The sequence below is a fragment of the Entelurus aequoreus genome, linkage group LG10, assembly GCF_033978785.1.
Source record: "Entelurus aequoreus isolate RoL-2023_Sb linkage group LG10, RoL_Eaeq_v1.1, whole genome shotgun sequence".
NCBI lineage: Eukaryota > Metazoa > Chordata > Actinopteri > Syngnathiformes > Syngnathidae > Entelurus > Entelurus aequoreus.
In genome coordinates, this window is record NC_084740.1 from 36,803,620 (window position 1) to 36,823,549 (window position 19,930).

At 38.6% G+C, this 19,930-nt stretch overlaps 2 protein-coding genes across 5 annotated transcripts in view; both read right to left on the reverse strand.

Moving 5' to 3' along the window:
* exoc3l2b (exocyst complex component 3-like 2b) overlaps window positions 1–10,583 on the reverse strand; it is a 93,018-nt gene extending 82,435 nt beyond the window's left edge. Inside the window, exons 1-2 of one of the 4 annotated variants that reach the window (XM_062060702.1) lie at window positions 9,124–10,583; window positions 8,709–8,997 (exon numbers count right to left, since the gene is read on the reverse strand). The gene's annotated coding sequence lies outside the window, so the exon portion shown is untranslated. Of the gene's footprint in view, window positions 1–1,452; window positions 1,695–8,704; window positions 9,021–9,123 lie in introns of those variants that run through there. The other 3 variants (XM_062060701.1, XM_062060703.1, XM_062060700.1) reach the window with 3 other exon arrangements.
* Window positions 10,584–10,741: 158 nt separating this feature from the next.
* cldn15lb (claudin 15-like b) lies at window positions 10,742–17,951 on the reverse strand. The gene is made up of 6 exons (XM_062060706.1): window positions 17,775–17,951; window positions 16,126–16,358; window positions 15,895–16,059; window positions 14,077–14,158; window positions 11,215–11,328; window positions 10,742–10,982 (listed from the first exon to the last, which is right to left on the reverse strand). The coding sequence occupies exons 2-6, from the start codon at window positions 16,340–16,342 to the stop codon at window positions 10,883–10,885; spliced, it is 678 nt and encodes a 225-aa protein (XP_061916690.1). The 5' UTR covers window positions 16,343–16,358; window positions 17,775–17,951; the 3' UTR covers window positions 10,742–10,882.
* Window positions 17,952–19,930: the final 1,979 nt, after the last annotated feature.

Here is a 19,930-nt window from a genome sequence, read left to right on the forward strand (position 1 = left end):
CTTGGGGTCACGATTCGATTATAAATCGATTTTTTTCGATTCAACAACGATATTTTTCCGATTCAAAACAATTCTCTATTCATTCAATACATAGGATTTCAGCAGGATCTACCCCAGTCTGCTGACATGCAAGCAGAGTAGTAGATTTTTGTAGAAAGCTTTTATAATTGTAAAGGACAATGTTTTATCAACTGATTGCAATAATGTCAATTTGTTTTAACTATTAAATGAACCAAAAATATGACTTATTTTATCTTTGTGAAAATATTGGACACAGTGTGTTGTCAAGCTTATGCAAGTGTAAGCCACTGTGACACTATTCTTTTTTTTTCTTTTTTTTATAATTGTCTAATGATAATGTCAATGAGGGATTTCATCACTGCTATGTTGAAATTGTTACTAATATTGATACTGTTGTTGATAATATTAATTTTGTTTCACTACTTTTGGATTGTTCTGTGTCGTGTTTGTGTCTCCTCTCAATTGCTCTGTTTATTGCAGTTCTGAGTGTTGCTGGGTCGGGTTTGGTTTTGGAATTGGATTGCATTGTTATGGTATTGCTGTGTATTGTTTTGTTGGATTGATTAATAAAAATTAAATAAAAATAAAAATAAATATATAAATTAAAGAAATAAAAATAAATTGATTTTTGAAAAATGAGAATCGATACTGAATCGTACAACGTGAGAATCGCGATTTGAATTCGAATCGATTTTTTCCCACACCCCTAGTCATTATGGCGGTACTTGGAGAGCCAAATGTTTTCTAAGGTGGTACTTAGTGAAAAAGTGTGAGAACAATGGGTTCACAGAATAACCAATAGCAAAACGGTCTTTAATGTTTCAGTATGCGGGCAAAATTTGGACATCCCAGCATTAGAAGGTGTTCACTCTGGCACGCCTTGACATTGTTGCTGCAGTGTTAGCTATTAACCTCAGAGTGCAAACACCATTTATGTCCACTATTGTTGACTTTTGGGCATTTTAAAGACCATGAACGTGTCAAAACCAACTCTAAAGTGGTATTTTACCATCAAATGAATATCAATATTATGACATAGGATATTTTTTTTTAACTTAACTGCTCATAAAGCCTGTCAATGATCAACATGCAGTCAGTAAAGGTATCTTCACGACAGCGTCTAAGATTTCCTGTAAACTTGAACGCAGCATGGTTCCAATTGAAAAATGGCAGCGTCATAAAGTTTGAACTCAATTATAATATTTAATTGTCAAGCAGCGAATTAGTCCATTCATTACTAGAATTAAAAATGTGTTCACTGATACGCATACAAGTTTAAATTAATTCATATCGGTTCAACTCGTCACATCAATTCAAACATGGCGGGTGTTATTTTACGATTCACGATTCAAAAACTAAATCAACGTATTTGGCTATTTTCCAATATTTTTGGAAAGGTGCAACTCGTGGGGTTCGAACACGCACACTCACCGCTGCGAGTCATGTTGTCGGCTCAAAGCGGCTCGCGGTCACCAGAAGAAACTTCCCCAGCTGATGATGATGAAGATGACGATGACGATGGCTCGATTCCCTCGACAAAATAAACCCGCGGGTGAACCTTGCACTGCGCTGCGTTCGCGGGCAGTCGGGCATGTCGCAATTGCAAGTGGGTGTGGAGGTCAGAGCTGTGACGCGTTCAATGGCACTTGTTGCGTGTCAACCAGGTAGCACAACCGCATGGGCCAACCTTTAAAAATATCACTATGTGCGCGCTCCCTGAACGCATCACTGCTCTATGGGGGTGTGTGTGTGTGTGTGTGGGGGGGGGGGGGACAGGAAGTGAAAGCATCAGTCAGACTCAATAGTGACAACTTTGACTACTTCCTGACTTTTTAAGGATGGCGTTGAGGGACAAACTTTGCAGCAAACGCAACAAAATGTACAGAAAAACAATCACATAAAAACTAAATGCCAGATTTAAAAAAAAAAAAGCCCCAAAAAACAGACATAAAGCACAAAAACAACTGCATAAGAGAAACGTTGCAAGTTCACTGATAAAAATGTGAGTGCACTTGTCGGGGTAGTTTTAAGGGAACATACTTGTACTTTTATTGTGAAGAACAAACACTACTTTTACTTTTCACACTGAGCTTCATTAAGATCGCTACATGTATTTATATCACGACTATACTTCTTCGTAATCTATGGCATCTAGTGGTACGTCAGAGAATCACTCAATTATTAATAGTTATATTCAAACACAGTGTTACTGTTCAAACTGTGTAATGTTACAGTGGCCAACAATATAGACCAGGGGTCCCCAAACTACGACCCGGATCCGGCCCCCCAACATCCAAAATCCGGCCACAGGAAGTCCCAAGTTAAAAAAAATAATTATTTTTTTTATTTTTTTTATTTTATTTTTTAAAATCTTTCCTTTCTAATCCATTTTATACCGCTTGTTACTCTTGGTGTCTCCCAGTCGCTCAGGCGAAACAAATGGCAGTCACATGACCGCCCCTACTCCACTGCCGTCAGACCAGGGGGGTCAATGTTTACTTAGAAAAGCATGAAAAATAACATTTATATCGTTTGTGTCAGTAGAAAAGTTCACATTTCTGACGACAAGATGTTTTTTTTGTGTGTTTTAGCTGCACAGGTGCTATCAATAATCCTGTTATTACGTGATAAGTGACTAAACCACACACTTGCTAACTTCCTGCTAGCCTGGATGACTTTCCTTTTGTTGCATCAATGGACAGCATTTCTCCCATGCAGTTGATTTTGAGATCCGTGTGTGTTTTCTGCACTTTTGGCAATATTTTTTGCTTTTTTTTTATCATCCTGCTCTCTTTATTGCAGGGCCACTTTGATACATTTTGTACATTAAAGAGACTAAAAACAGTACAATTTAGGTCGGTCAATATATGCTAAACTATCATCATATCTTAGCTTTGTGTTATTACTAACAAAGCCTAGTCTACATAATATTCCAACGCTAGCCTGCTAACTTCATTTTAGCAAAGTTTACATGCGTACGCTTCATAGTCATATGACTTGGTTCTTGACGCATTCTAACTGTTAGCATGCTAACGCTGGCATGCTAACTTTTTAGCTATTTTTTAAAACAGTCCCTGACCACCTGAAGGCACCACAGACTGTGGATGCTTTTAAAAAAGGCTTAAAAACTCTTTTTTAAAAAGCCTTTTTATAGATACAGTATATGCATACTAGTTCCAGCTATTAGGCTGTTCTAGTTTTTATTTTATTTTATTTACTTTTTTTATTATCTTTTTATTATTATTATCATTTTTATTTTTTTACAATACACTGTAGCACTTTGAGGTTGTTTGCTCAATGTAAAGTGCTTTTTACACATAAAATCTATTATTATTATTATTATTATTAGAAATACAAATAAACACATATCATTTTTAATTTTATTTTTTTACTTTTTTTTAGCTAATTTTAAATGTGTATGCTTCATAGTCATGTGACTTGGTACTTTACGCTCTCTGACTGTTAGCATGCTAACATCAGCATGCTAACTTTTTAATCAAATTTTACATGCGTACACTTTATAGTTATATGACTTGCTACTGAATGCTGCTAACATTTTTTAGCCAATTTAGCAGCCAAACGCATTAGACTCATATAACTTGGTACTTGACACATGCTAACAGTTAGCATGCTAACGCTAGTATGCTAACTTTTTTAGCTAATTTCACATGTGTACGCTTCATAGTCATATGACTTGGTACTTGACGCATTCTAACAGTTAGCATGCTGACTTTAGCAGGCTAACCTTTTCAGCTAATTTCACATGTGTACGCTTCATAGTCATATGACTCGGTACTTGACGCATTCTAACTGTTAGCATGCTAACTTTTTTTTAGCCATTTAAGCAGCCGAACGCCTCAGACTCATATGACTTGGTACTTGACGCTTTCTAACAGTTAGCATGCTGACTTTAGTGCGCTAACTTTTTCAGCTAATTTCACATGCGTAAGCTTCATAGTCATATGAGTCGGTACTTGACGCATTCTAACTGTTAGCATGCTGACTTTAGCGCGCTAACTTTTTTAGCTAATTTCACACGCGTACGCTTCATAGTCATATTACTCGGTACTTGACGCATTCTAACTGCTGGCATGCTAACATTAGCGTTAAAATTTGGCTTGCGCATGTAGGCATTTCACACGGGATTTCTCCCAAAATTAGTTTTTTTGTGTACTATTATTTTGTCTATACAATTTGGCCAATAAAAAACAAGCTATGGGACAGAAATGGCCCTGTGGGCTGCACTCTCGCAGCATTTTTTCCATTGCTTTGGTTTCAGGGTGGTTGTGGTTTTGGATAATTTCTGGTGTCTGGAGCGTTCGAATGCGGTCCGCACATTGGACCCTGTCTGGTAAGGGATCAAATAGTTGATCTCAAGTACTGTACCTCCATGAGTACTAGTACACCCCCATATGCATTCTTTGATCTTCTTTAGTCTTTCATATCTTTCTCATCTTTACCCTTTCCCTCCTTTTCACTTGTAGCATGACTGTAGCATTACAGCACACACACACACACATTCTGGTTATCATTTGGAATGGGGACCAAGTTTTTGATCATGATTTGTGGGGACCACCCTTTCTACAGGTTGTGGAGGCATAACAAAAATGAGGTCAAACGGCCACTGCCCAGTTAGCTCATACACGTCTTTAAATCTCTGGATTGATGAAGTAATGTGCTGATCATTCGTACTGGGGACCCTGGGGAAAAAGAGTTCATGTGGTTCATGGGGACCAAATTTGAATAGTTTTGCATAATTCACACAAATTTGTACGTGACTACTGAGGACCATTTAAAAAAATAAAAAAGTTCAAATTAAATATGACATGATGCTCAGAATGCAGCACTACAGCTGTCCCCTTATAGCAGGGGTGTCCAAACTTTTTCCACTGAGGGCCGCACACAGAAAAATTAAAGCATGCTGGGGCCATTTTGATATTTTTCATTTTCAAACCATAACAAAATATATGGATTTTTTAAATGTTTTTATTTTTTATTTTTTTTCACCTTTAGGGCTTCCGGGGACCATAAAGGGTCTAAGTCATTAAAATGTTAAAAACAAGTCAAATTATTATTATTTTTATTTATTTAATGCTTACAGTAAATCTCTTCAGTTTATCAACTTCAGGTTGATATAAAGTGTAAAAAAAAAAAAAAAAAAGGTTTTATGCCTTTTCTGTCAAAGAAAACTTTTTTTTTTTTATAATAAAACTGAAATATGCAGTATTTCCCCCACTGCCCAAAACATTCAGAAAGCAATGTTTGATGTGAAGTAATTAGAGCCTTAAAAAGATCAATAATGCAGGACACCATTGATTTTAATTCATTATTATTTTTGAGTAATCACAGTGAAAAGATAAAAAAAATCCCATTAAATATATTTGGAAACCCAAAAGGTGACCCACTCATATAAAGTGATACATTTGTATTATCGTTTTTTTTACTTTCAACATTTAAGTTACAAGATCAAATTCAGATATATCTGTCGATTTTAAGTTTGAACTATTATTTTGTTTGTTTTATGCTCTTTAGTCAAAGAAAACGTTGATGTTTTTGTATGGCAACCACACAATATTTTCTGCAATATTTTCCGCATAAAACATTTTAAAGTGAAATATTTGAAATAATTGGAGCCTTGAATAGGTCAATAATCCATTATAACATTTTTTTTTTTTTTTTTTTGAGCAATGGCAAAAAAAAGAAAAATAAAGATAGACAGAAGAAAAAAAACAGCCTACATGGCAGCTTTGTGTCAACATTGCAACTTTTTCTAGTTAGATTTCACCTCATTACACTTTTTTTTAATGTTTTTAAAATTTTTGCAATAGCATTTCCAGAATGTGTGGCGGGCCGGTAAACAATCAGCTGCGGGCCGCAAATGGGCTCCGGGCCACTGCCTTATAGCATGGGTGTCAAACTCTAGCCCGCCGTGTAATTTTCCTTGGCCCTTTGGGCGATATCAAATTAACACTAGAGCTGGCCCGCCGATTATATACAGCGGCGATGCCGCGGTACACCGCATTCACCGCTAATTGTCATTCACCACTAATTGTCCGGGAGACTCCCATATTTCAGTGCACCTCCCGAGAAACGTCACGTCCCCTTTTCGTCCAGTCCAACGAGTGCTGGCCCAGTCATATAATATGTGCGGCTTTGAGAACCATTGCAATATAGTGACACCGTCTGAGGCAGAGCCAATCAGAGGCCATGATACTGAACAGCCTGGTTTGGTCTGGCCTAGTGGCTAATATGACTGTAGTATTGATGTTTTTAGTTCAATTAGCCATTTTTATGCTTGAAAAATATTAAATTAGGCCAAAAGTACATGGAATATGCAAAAAATATATATATATATTTAAAAATGTAAGTGCGATGTGACTGTATCAATGTTGTTACTTCAAGAAGAATTTCAAAATAAAATGATCAGACAGATTGTTTAGTTCAAATTCTTCCTGTTGCATTTGTTTCATATTTGTTTTTTTTATTATAAACTGTATTTACTGGAGAAAAGTTTGTTTGTGTCATCAAAAATCATTCAAACTTTTATGTTATCTTCTTCCCACTCCCTTTCAGGCAAAACTGGACAATCATGCATTACATACTATACATTACCTTTTGCACTATATTAACTTATATTATTATGTGTGGTCAACTTTGTACTTCTTTATGTCATTGCCTGAAATAAATAAATAATGAGAAAAAAAAAATAATATTCAGCATTCTGTTCCCTTACTGTACCCAAAATCAAACAAACCAAACCTACACTGCAAAAACTGAAATCTAAGTAAGATTAAATATCTCAAATAAGGGTGATATTTGCTTATTTTCTGTCTGATAAGATAATTCTTCTCACAAGCAGATTTTATGTTAGAGTGTTTTACTTGTTTTAAGTGTGTTGGTCCTAAATGATCTCAGTAAGATATTACAGCTTGTTGCTGAGATTTGATGACCTATATTGAGTAAAACATGGTTGAAACTAGAATATCAACTGTTGCAAAGCTGTCATCAACACTAACAAATAGAGATGTCCGATATTATCGGCCGATAAATGCTTTAAAATGTAATATCGGAAATTATCGGTATCGTTTTTTTATTATCTGTATCGTTTTTTTAAATTATTTTTTTTGTTTTTTTATTAAATCAACATAAAAAACACAAGATACACTTACAATTAGTGCACCAACCCAAAAAACCTCCCTCCCCCATTTACACTCATTCACACTCATTCACACAAATGGGTTGTTTCCTTCTGTTATTAATATTGTGGTTCCTACATTATATATCAATATATATCAATACAGTCTGCAAGGAATACAGTCCGTAAGCACACATGATTGTGCGTGCTGCTGGTCCACTAATAGTTTTAACAGTTAATTTGACTCATTTTCATTAATTACTAGTTTCTATGTAACTGTTTTTATATTGTTTTACTTTCTTTTTTATTCAAGAAAATGTTTTTAATTTATTTATGTTATTTTATTATTATTTTTAAAAAGGACCTTATCTTCACCATACCTGGTTGTCCAAATTAGGCATAACAATGTGTTAATTCCACGACTGCATATATCAGTATCGGTTGATATCGGTATCGGTAATTAAAGAGTTGGACAATATCGGAATATCGGATATCGGCAAAAAGCCATTATCGGACATCCCTACTCAGAAGTATAAAACTGCTTTTTTAAAGTAATAATTTCTTCAAGCATGAAAAAAAAATTGTGATGCCGAGCGCATATCATTATGTCAAGATAATGGCAATAGCATTTACTTAATTTAAGAATATTTTTCAACACATTGAGCAAAAAAGGTCTCTTTTTTTTCTACCAAGAAAAGTGCACTTGTTATTAGTGAGAATATACTTATTTTAAGGTATTTTGGGTTCATTGAGGTTATCTAATTTTACTTGTTTTTGGAAAGTCTTGACAAGCCGAATTTTCTTGTTCTATTGGCAGATAATTTTGCTTAGTTCAAATAAAATACCCCTAATTTTATTTTATTTTATTCTTGTTTTTTAACACTGACTTTTTGCAGTGTAATTTACGGCGTACATGTTACACCCGCACGATATATGTGCCCAGCAATTTGAAGGAGACATCTTTTGCAGCGGGCAGCACGGTGGCGGAGGGGTTAGTGCATCTGCCTCACAATACGAAGGTCTGGGGTTCGATCCTGCGCTCAGGATCTTTCTGTGTGGAGTTTGCATGTTCTCGGGTACTCCGGCTTCCTCCCACCTCCAAAATCATGCACCTGGGGATAGTTTGATTGGCAACACTAAATTGGCCCTAGTGTGTGAATGTTGTCTGTCTATCTGTGTTGGCCCTGTGATGAGGTGGCGACTTGTCCAGGGTGTACCCGGCCTTCCGCCCGAATGCAGCTGAGATAGGCTCCAGCGACCCCAAAAATGGACAAGCGGTAGGAAATGGATGGATGGATGGATCTTTTGCAGCACAATATGCTACATTTCTGACAAAAAAGGCATAAAGGCTGCAAGGAGACTTGGCCACGCCCACCCAGTAAACAGGAAGTGTCTCCCACTTCGTGTTTACTTTGTGGAACCATAACTACTGCAATACTGCTACATTCCTCAGGGGGCGCCAGTGAGGATGCTTCATTCATTCATTCATTGATGAAGCAGTGGGGGTTCATTATAATGACGTCATGACATGACAGTCGCAGTTCTTACCTGCCTTTTTCTTTCTTTGTAGATGATGACAGCAATATTCCAAGATGGTTCCTTCAGCACGCCAACATCTCGCCACCAGGATGCCAGATGATGCTCCTCTCCTGCGCCCTTCTTCTTCTTCTTCTCCTCGCTCCAACCGGAGTTTCCTTCAGGTGCTGCTTCTGCTCGCGGGGCTGGTTCCTAATCGTCTCCTTTGGCGCCTCGTTGGGCTCTTGGAGACTTCTGCTCCTCATTTCCTGTTTGCTTTATTTTCTAGCTGCAACAGGAAATGGTCATCCTTTCCTCTTCCTCCCCTATTGACACACACACACACACACTTACACACACACACTAGTTCAGTTCATGTTTACATGTGCAGAAGAAGTCTATAAATAAGTATGACATATATTATATCATCCGTGGAAGATCATAGCACTTACCAAGTTTTGCCACTAGGGGGCATGTCGCCATGCTGTGATGTATTAGCCATTGTTTTAATGCAGGGGTGTCCAAAGTGCCGCCCACAGCTAAATAAATAAACAAAAAACACATAAAAAGGTGGAATAAAAGAGCAAACAGGTGTAACGTAGCAATAAAATGTTGCAATAATGACTCTAATAACACAAAGGGGCATTGCTTAAAAGATAATGACACATTTATAATTGACAGATCTGAAGTTGACATACAGAAAGTAAAAATAATATATATGGACATGTGACTTTTTCAACCTTGTTATGAGTGGGGGCCTTTTAACCTTTAGTCTGATTTTTTTATTTTTTTTTAAACTGTCATTGTTCAAAAAGCAATAATGAATCAACTTCAATTTTGTTATGCAAAAAAGGGACAAGCGGTAGAAAATGGATGGATGGATTATTTGCCTATTCAAGGCCCCAATTATTTCACATCAAATATTCAATTTGGAAAAAAAAAAATGTGTGGAAAATATTGTATATTTTGTGTTTTCGTCATAAAAAAACATGGTTTTCTTTGACAAAAAAGGCATAAAATATTTTTAAAAATTAAACGTTCCATCAACAGATAAATCTGAAGTTGATCAGATATTTTAGTGTTGAAAGTAAAAAAAATAAAAAATAAAAAATAAAAAAAAATAAAAAATATATATATATATACAGTACAGGCCAAAGGTTTGGACACATCTTCTCATTCAATGCGTTGATGACTATTTAAGACTATAAAAATGGGACCCATTACCTCCCTGTTAGAGGGGGGGGGTTACCCACATATGCGGTCCTCTCCAAGGTTCACATCGACGTCCCACTGGGGTGAGTTTTCCTTGCCCTTATGTGGGCTTTGTACCGAGGATGTCGTTGTGGCTTGTGCAGCCCTTTGAGACACTTGTGATATAGGGCTATATAAATAAACATTGATTGATTGATTGATGCTTGACACTCAGCATCAAGGGTTGGAATTGGGGGTTAAATCACCAAAAATGATTCCCGGGCGCAGCCACTGCTGCTGCCCACTGCTCCCCTCACCTCCCAGGGGGTGATCAAGGGTGATGGGTCTAATGCAGAGAATAATTTCGCCACACCTAGTGTGTGTGTGACAATCATGGGTACTTTAACTTAACATTGTAGATTGTCACTGAAGGCATCAAAACTATGAATGAACACATGTGGAGTTATGTACTTAACAAAAAAAGGTGAAATAACTGAAAACATGTTTTATATTCTAGTTTCTTCAAAGTAGCCACCCTTTGCTCTGATTACTGTTTTGCACACTCTTGGCATTCTCTCGATGGGCTTCAAGAGGAAGTCACCTGAAAGGGGTTTCAATTCACAAGTGTCATAGTTGGGATGCCTTCAGTGACAATATACAATGTTAAGTTAAAATGATTGTTATGAAAATAAAGAAAACGCATTGAAATGAGAAGGTGTGTCCAAACTTTTGGCCTGTACTGTATATGACTTGTTTTTAACACTTTGATGACTGGGAATCCCCCGGGATCTTCAACGTTCACCAAAATGGAATAGAAAATGAAAACTATCAAAATGGCCCCCATCTTCTTACATTCAATTAAATTATTTCACACTGCACAAAAGTTGACAGTTTTAATACGGATCATACGTTGAGCACTAAAAAAAAACAATGAAATCACGCATGATAATAAAATAGAAGGGAAAAAAAGGACACGATCAGTGTGTTTTGATTTGTGTGACGGTGCGTTCAGGGAGCAGGTCAGACGTAGGCTTTGGCGGTGCTGCTGTCGGAGGTGGAAGTGGCCGTGTAGATGTTGTGCTGGCCCTGGTTGTTTTTGGAGTAGTTGTAGGAGAAATGTCTGCGGGAACAAATAACATTGTTTATGTTTGGAACTGTAACACGGTTTGCTCTGTACACATTATTGGTGCATAATAATGCTAATAACATGTGTTATTCATGTTACTGTAGTGTGTGATGAAGTATTTGCATTGACGTCGTCAAGCAGGTGGGCTTGATATTTACAAGTCCTTCAATTTGAATGGCAGCGCCCTCTTGTGGGCAGAGTTATGTAGTGCAAGATGCAGGATTACCGCGCAGGAGGCTGGGACGAGCTCCTCCTGTAGGAACAACACAGCATTGCACCTCCGATCAGGGCCAGACCTGAGGCCCCCCAGCCCAGATAGAGACCAGTGCCCAACTCGTACCTGCGGCACACTCATCTTCATCATCGTCATCATCATCATCATCATCCACTAATGTGTCTTAGCAATATTCCTATCATTATCGCCATAACTACTGTTGGCATCTGTCTCACTAAAATGATCATCAGTGCATTCACATTGACATTTAATTATCATTATTTCATCATCCTCATCCACTATCATTCATATCAAAACAAAATCATCTTTCCATTATCATTCTCCTCATTGCCTTCATTCACAATGACCTCTGGTGTATTCACCAGTCTGAGCATTATCATAAATGTTCCCATCGTCGTCATTCCAACACCTCACCAAAAATGATAATCACATACCATCGTTGGTATGTATCATTATCCTCATACCTGTAAGTATCGAGACCCCTTGAGTCACCACCTCATTAACATCATCATCGTTCTACACATGTTTCTTTCATCATGTCTGGTGTGTTCACCAACATTATCCGTATCATTAATGTCATCATTCTCAGTCCAACACCTCATCTACATCCTCAACTTTATCATCTGTATTATCATCATGTTCCAATGTACTCTCCCTGATCAACACTAGTATCATCAGATTCTCACCCTCAACATCTTTTTAGTCACCACTTCCTCATCCTCTTCAGTATTATCATTCTTCATCTCTTGATCTCTGTAGTGTGTTTGGCACTATCAGCATTATCATCAATGATTGTCTCATCGTCATCATTTTAACCCCGATTAAAATGATCACTATCCGCATAACCATTGTCATGGACATCATTATCAGTACTATCATCATTTTCCATCATTAAATCCTTCGCCATCAACATGATTGTCAACCTCACAAGTATCAACAGCCTTTTAGTCATTATCATTATTATAAATCATCATCAGTCTCTTCATAGAATATGTTCATCATCCTTGTCATGTTGATTCTCATCAATTATCATGCACTTTATCAGTATTATCCTTCTCCTTATTGGTATTCATCATTTTACACCCTCATCAACCTTACCATCATCGTATTGACACCCTTTGAGTCACCACCTTATAATTTTTCTCATCAACTGTCATCATTATCATCAATTACTACCCCCCCACATCAGTATTATCATTCTCTTCGTTCAAAACAACCTGCTATCATCATTCATCGTCATCATTCTAACACTTCACTTAAGTGATCACCGTCCTCATTCTAACACTTCATTTAAGTGATCACCATCCTCATAACTGTTATCATCATCATATCATCATACCCATTCCCCATTATCATCATCATTATCATCTCGTTCTAAATTATCGTCATCGTCATTGTCATCTTAGTTCTCATCATTTCTTTTTCTCCTTCTCTTCACGATTGGTATTCGTCTTTTTATCAACATCATTTCATTTCTATCATCGTTGTATCATCATACTTTGAGGCACCACCTTCTTGGCAGCATCAATCCCATCAGTTGTCATTGTTCTCATACACTACCGTTCAAAAGTTTGGGGTCACCCAAACAATTTTGTGGAATAGCCTTCATGTCTAAGAACAAGAATAGACTGTCTTGTTTCAGATGAAAGTTCTCTTTTTCTGGCCATTTTAAACGTTTAATTGACCCCAAAAATGTGATGCTCCAGAAACTCAATCTGCTCAAAGGAAGGTCAGTTTTGTAGCTTCTGTAACGAGCTAAACTGTTTTCAGATGTGTGAACATGATAGCACAAGGGTTTTCTAATCATCAATTAGCCTTCTGAGCCAATGAGCAAACACATTGTACCATTAGAACACTGGAGTGATAGTTGCTGGAAATGGGCCTCTATACACCTATGTAGATATTGCACCAAAAACCAGACATTTGCAGCTAGAATAGTCATTTACCACATTAGCAATGTATAGAGTGTATTTCTTTAAAGTTAAGACTAGTTTAAAGTTATCTTCATAGAAAAGTACAGTGCTTTTCCTTAAAAAATAAGGACATTTCAATGTGACCCCAAACTTTTGAACGGTAGTGTACATCAATGACTTAGGAGAATGATAACACTGATGTAGGGGATAGTCATTTCTGGGAATGATGACAACTGATGAGAATGATGATGCTTCTGATGAGGTGGTGACTCAAAGTCGATTGTAATGTTGATCAGCGGGTAAAATAATGAATACCAATAAGGAAGAAAAGGAGAATGATAATGCTGATAAAGTGGATGATACCGATGAGAACCAAGATGAGAATGATGATGAACATATTGAATGAAGAGACTAATGACGATTCGCAAAAATGATGGTGACGATGAGGTGGTGACTAAAATTATGTTGATATTCACGAGGATATCTGTTGTCATTATTCTCATAAGTTAATAATTTATGAGAATTACATCATCATTATCCTTATCACTTACCTTCTTAATCCTTGTCATGAGTCATTATCACGCCCCACATCAGTATCAGCATTCTAATGATTAATTTCACAATGCTTATTATTCAACACCTCATCAAAATGAACATCATCCTCATGAACATTATCATCAACATCGCTTTCGGTATCACTTTTACCATTACAGCCCATTATCAGCCTTGCTATTTTCGACATCCTTTTCGCCACCTCATCATTCTCATCATTTGTCCTCTGACTCCTCATTTTCATCGTGATTCTCATACCAATACCCTCAATTGTCATTCTCATCAATTATCGTTCTCGTTGTTGTGAGAATTCACATCACAATCATCCTAATCCTTCTCTTTTGAGCCATTCTCATGATTCTATCAGTGTTCTCATGTTCCGCCTGACCTGATTCCGCTGTAGAGAGGATTGTTGAAGTCATAGATGACTCTTCCAGCGTACCAGGACACTGCGATCAGAGTGAAGAGACCTGAGCACATGTATGAGGGGCCGTCAGGGACATTATTCTGAATCACCTCTTACATACACTACTGAAATCTTCTCATTCACACCACTGATTTTTTTTCTCTCATACACACTACTGAAAAACTCTCTCACACACTACTGGAATCCTTTCATACGCACTAGTGAATGACTCAGTACGTTTTATTCATGTGAGAGGATTATTTTTCAATTGTTTATGTGATAGTGTTTCAGTAGTGTTTATGAGAGAATTTCAGTAGTGTGAATGAGAGCATTTCAGTAGTGTGCGTGAAAGGAAAACATTTCAGTAGTGTGTGAAAGGAAAACATTTCCGTAGTGTGTATGAGAGGATTTCAGTAGTGCATATAATAATAATAATACCTGGGATTTATATAGCGCTTTTCTAAGTACCCAAAGTCGCTTTACATGTTAAAAACCCATCATTCATTCACACCTGGTGGTGGTAAGCTACTTTCGTAGCCACAGCTGCCCTGGGGTAGACTGACGGAAGCGTGGCTGCCAATTTGCGCCTACGGCCCCTCCGACCACCACCTATCATTCATTCAACATTCATTCACCGGTGTGAGCGGCACCGGGGGCAAGGGTGAAGTGTCCTGCCCAAGGACACAACGGCATGGTAAGAGGCGGGGAGCGAACCTGCAACCCTCAGGTTTCTGACACGGGCGCTCTACCGACTACGCCATGCCGCCCCTAATATATATGAGAGGCTTTCAGTATTGTGTGTGAGATGATTTCAGTAGAGTGTATGAAAGGATTTCAGTAGTGTGTGTGAGAGCATTTCAGTTGTGTGTATGAGAGCATTTCAGTAGTGTGTATGAAGGGATTTCAGCAGTGTGTATGAAAATATTTCAGTAGTTTGTATGAGAGGATTTCAGTAGCGTGTGTGAGAGAAAAAAAATTCAGTAGTGTGTATAAGAGCATTTCAGTAGTGTGTGAGAGAGAAAAAATCAAGTGTGTATGAAAGGATTTCAGTAGTTTGTATGAGAGGATTACAGTAGTGTGTATGGAAAGATGTCCGTAGTTTGTGTGAGAGGATTTCAGTAGTGTGTGTGAGAGAGAGAAAATTCAGTAGTGTGTATGAAATAATTTCAGTAGTGTGTATGAAATAATTTCAGTAGTGTGCGTGAGAGCATTTCAGCACTGTGTACAAAAGGATTTCAGTAGTTTGTATGAGAGGATTTTAGTAGCGTGTGTGAGAGACAAAAAATTCAGTAGTGTGTATAAGAGCATTTCGGTAGTGTGTGTGAGAAAAAAAAAATCAGTAGTGTGTACGAAAAGATTTAAGTAGTTTGTGTGAGAGGATTTCAGTTGTGTGTATGAAAAGATTTCAGTAGTTTGTGTAAGAGGATTTAAGTAGCATGTGTGAGAGAAAAAAATTCAGTAGTATGGTAAGAGCATTTCAGTAGTGTGTGAGAGAAAAGAAAAATCAGTTGAGTGTATGGGAGGATTTCAGTAGTGTGTATGAGAGCCTTTCAGTAGTGTGTGAGAGAAAAACATTTCAGTAGTTTGTACGAGAGGATTTCAGTAGCGTGTGTGAGAGAAAAAAAATCAGTAGTGTGAAAAAGAGCATTTCAGTAGTGTGTGTGAGAGGTAATTCTGACTAATGTCCCTAGCGGCTCCTCATACACACGCACGCACGCACGCACGGACGCACGCGCGCACACACACATGCAGAGTTGATTGCGTTCATGGTGTTGGCAGTGGTGCTTCAGTGCGTCACACCTGACAGGATGAACACGGCACCTCCACTCAAGACGATTTGACCTTTGACCTGGTCCGAGGTCCTGCCGATCTTGGTGCACTTGAGTCCCAACACGGACACGATGATGGAGGCAAAGCCCAGCACCATAGACATGATCATCAAGGCCCGGCACACCTGCACGTGGACTGGACCGCACGGACTGTTACAACCTTGTCCCGGCGCCACTTGCGGCTTCGGCGGCGGGTCCTCACCTGGCAGGCCCAGAAGCGTCTTGAACTTGTTGCACTGGACCGAGCCGAGCGAGGTGGCGGCGCAGCTGGTCCACAGCCCCTCAAAGTACCACTGGCTGCTGGTGACCGACTCGGCCTGGCTCCTCACCTTCCACAGCTGCGAGGACGTGCAGCTGGACTGCAGACACCACGACAGCACGCCCAGAACCAGACCCACCACCTGCAGGCCCACTGCCATGCTGCTCACAAGTCACCTGACACTCAAGACAACATTTATCTTCTTATGCGCAACGTCTAAACTGCAGTGGAACCTCCAGTTAACAACTTAATAACAATGTAAGTATGAATAAAAACAACAAAGTCCATATTTTTCTTACACTTTGAACACGATAAAAAGTGCTATACTGTACTGTGTATCAAACATTAGGAGGTGATGAACTAACTATCTTTGTTAACAAGCCAAAACAACAATGGCAAGCTAAACTGTGCTGTATACGCTGCCCCGAAGTCCCTTTGGTGCCCTCACAAATGATCAGAAATCACGAAAGTCCTTAACTTTAAACAACCATAATGCTACAATGTTACACATTTAAAAAGTAAAATCCATGTGCATCAACGTCGGCAAAGGAGCAGCTCACGAGTGGAGAGAAAGGAGCGGAGGGGTCTGTGTATGCGTGTGCTTTTGGAAGAGGTACCGCTGAACGTGAGGTAGTCTTCTCTTCCGCTGTGGAACAGGTCCGCTTTGGCGTCTTTTTCCAGAAAGTCCGTTATCATCACAATTAAAAACGTGCTGTGGTACGACGTCTGCTTCCTCTACCTTTTCAATACATATTTGGCGCGATCTAAATGTTCGTAAACCGAAAAGTTTGCAAATAGAGGGATTTGTAGACCACTGTACATGTTGGTCCAGGTCCAGATAACGGTGCACGTTCAGGAGCCTATGCCTTGTGGTTAGAGTGTCCGCCCTGAGATCGGTAGGTCGTGAGTTCAATACCAAAGACTATAAAAATGGGACCCATTAACTCCCTCCTCGGCACTCAGCATCAAGGGTTGGAATTGGGGGTTAAATCACCAAAATTATTCCTGAGCGCGGCCACCGCTGCTGCTCACTGCTCCCCTCACCTCCCAGGGGGTGAACAAGGGGATGGGTCAAATGCAGAGGGTAATTTCACCACACCAAGTGTGCGTGTGACTATCAGTGGTACTTTAACTTTGTTTATGGAAAGACTTTGAGGTATTTTTCTATGTTCTTCAAAAGTCCTGTCCTAACTTCCAGAATGAGACAAGTGTATCATTGGTTCTAATCCAAGTGAGTCCTCGGTGACCGACTTAAACCACTTCCTTTTTCAAAGGTGTGCTCTTACACTAAAGCAGTGATTCTTAAACTGTGGTACACAGGCTCCATCTAGTGGTACGCCAAAGAATCACTGAAATATTCCAACACAGTGTTACTGTTCAAATTGTGTGGAATGGTACAGTGCCCAAAATATTAAATATACTTGTTAAATAACACCTCTGCCTTGTTTTTAATGAATACTTGGGCCTACTACGATACTATATTTGAATGGTGGCACTTGGAGAGCCAAGTATTTTCTGAGGTGGTACTTGGTGAAGACAGTTTGAGAACCACTGTACTAAAGTCTACAAAAGCAAACATCTGGTCTTCTTACCGTCCACTCAAGTCTGGAGGCCAACCGGAGTGCCAGGTGCTTTTCTTCAAAGTTCTGCTTTCAGGTTGTCTCTTGAGATGTGACGGCTCTGGGTGCGAAATCTGATCTGGAACCCTGAGCCGCTTTGGCGTTTCGGGTCGATGAACTCCACAGAAGGTCGGCCCTCCAGAACACACATCGTTGTTGACGCTCCAAAAGCGGCCAGTTTCACCCTAAACCATGCAGGCTGGTCTTCATCAGCAAAACAAGCCGAGGTGAAGACAAAGTACGTTTAAAAAGGTGTTAGCATGTGCTCTGTTGTCATGGAAACATGACTTCACTCTAAACCAGGGGTGCCAAAGTGAAAATGTGCAAACGATCCGCGGGCCAAACAGCGATTTTTACCGTGCGACAGCACCACGACTGAAGAATTTAGCTTCATACCGCCTTCTGGAAATAAAAGGTGGTAGAGATTGTCAGATTCAATAGATTAAGACAAACTAGCAGCTCAGTCCACAGAAATTTACCCTAAAATTACTGCAAATATGACAAACTGTACCACTGTTGTTTTTACGTTAAATACTGGTGGCTGACCTACCATTTTTTACCATCAAAATTAAGGCCTTTTTTTTTTTTTTTTACAGTGCATTACTGTAAATTAAAAAACGGTACCACTGTTATTTAGACAACTGAGCTGCCAGTTTGGTTTTTTTGTAAAAAAACTGGCCAAATTTTTCTTTACAGTGCATTACTGTAAGTTGAAAAACAGTTCTACTGTTATTTTTGCTGCAAAACTCTGGCGACTGAACCGCTAGTAAGTTGTATACCTTAAAATCTACATGCCCTCTTTTTACAGTGACTTACTGTAAATAGAAAAGTAATACCAATGTTATTTTTTACCACTAAATTCTGGCGACTGAGATGTCATGTTATTACAGTAAAATCTATGGCCATTGTTTTTGCAGTGCATTACTATAACTTCAAAAACAATACCACCGTTATTTTTACCGCAAAATTCTGGCGACTGAGCTGCTTTTTTTTTTTTTACCGTAAAACCTGTTTGCCGTTTTTACAGTGCATTACTGTGAATTGAAAAACGATACCAGTTATCTTTATGGTAAGTTTGGCGGCTGAGCTGCCAGTTTTTTACAGAAAATCCCCCCATGTTTTTTTCTTTTCAGTGCATTACTTTAACAAAAACAGTACCACTTATTTTTACTGCAAAATTCTGGCAACTGAGCTGCAAATCTACATTCCCAGTTTTTACAGTGAATTACTGTAAATTGAAAAATGAAACTTTTTAAAGGTCAACTTTTGGCGACTGAGCTGCTACTTGTATACCATAAATCTATGTTCCCTGTTTTGACTGTGAAATACTGTAAATACAAAAAAATAGCACCACTGATAATGTTACAGCAAATTTTTGGCGACTGAGCTGCCATGTTATTACAGTAACATCTATAGCCATTGTTTTACAGTGCATTAGTATAACTTGAAAAACAGTACCACTGTTATTTTTACCGCAAAATTCTGGCGGCTGGGCTGCTACCGTAAAATCTACGTTCCCTGCTTTTACAGTGTAAATTGAAAAACGGTGCCACTGTTATTTTTATGGTAAAATTTTGGCTACTAAGCTGCTTTTTTTTTTTTTTTTTCACAGACAAACTTAAGTCATTTTTTTTCCTTTACAATACAGTACTATAAAGTGAAAAACAGTACCACTGCTATTTTCACCACAAAATTCTAGCGACTGAGCTGCTCATTGTTTACCATAAAATCTATATTCACTGTTATTGCAGTGAATTACTCTAAATTGAAAAACAGTACCAGTTATTTTTACACTAAATTTGTGGTGACTGAGCTGCCAGGTTTTTACAGTAAATTCTGACTTCTTTTTTTTTTACAGTGCAGCCTTGCGCGCATACCATCAATGATTTTCAGTATGAGTGTGTAATGAATTTGGTAGCCATCCTTTAGCGGGCCAAATGAAATGCGGGTGCCACTTTGGGCCTCCCTGCTCTACAATGTTTACCAAGAAAAAAAGTGCCTTCAGTAAAGAAGCACGTGTGCGTGTGCGTGTGTGTGTGTCACGGTTTGTGGACTTCAGACAGTCAAACAGATTTTGTTTGCAGGTCTGCAAAGTGGACCGTCATCAAACCTGACTCTTTCAGCGCCAA

Excerpts from the sequence above, each read along its gene's own strand:
- cldn15lb (XM_062060706.1), bottom strand. The coding sequence starts at position 16,342 with ATGGCAGTGGGCCTGCAGGTGGTGGGTCTGGTTCTGGGCGTGCTGTCG. Across the intron at positions 16,060-16,125 it reads GACGCTTCTGGGCCTGCCAG|TCCACGTGCAGGTGTGCCGG; the intron begins GTGAGGACCCGC and ends CGTGCGGTCCAG. Across the intron at positions 14,159-15,894 it reads TGCCGTGTTCATCCTGTCAG|GTCTCTTCACTCTGATCGCA; the intron begins GTGTGACGCACT and ends ACATGTGCTCAG.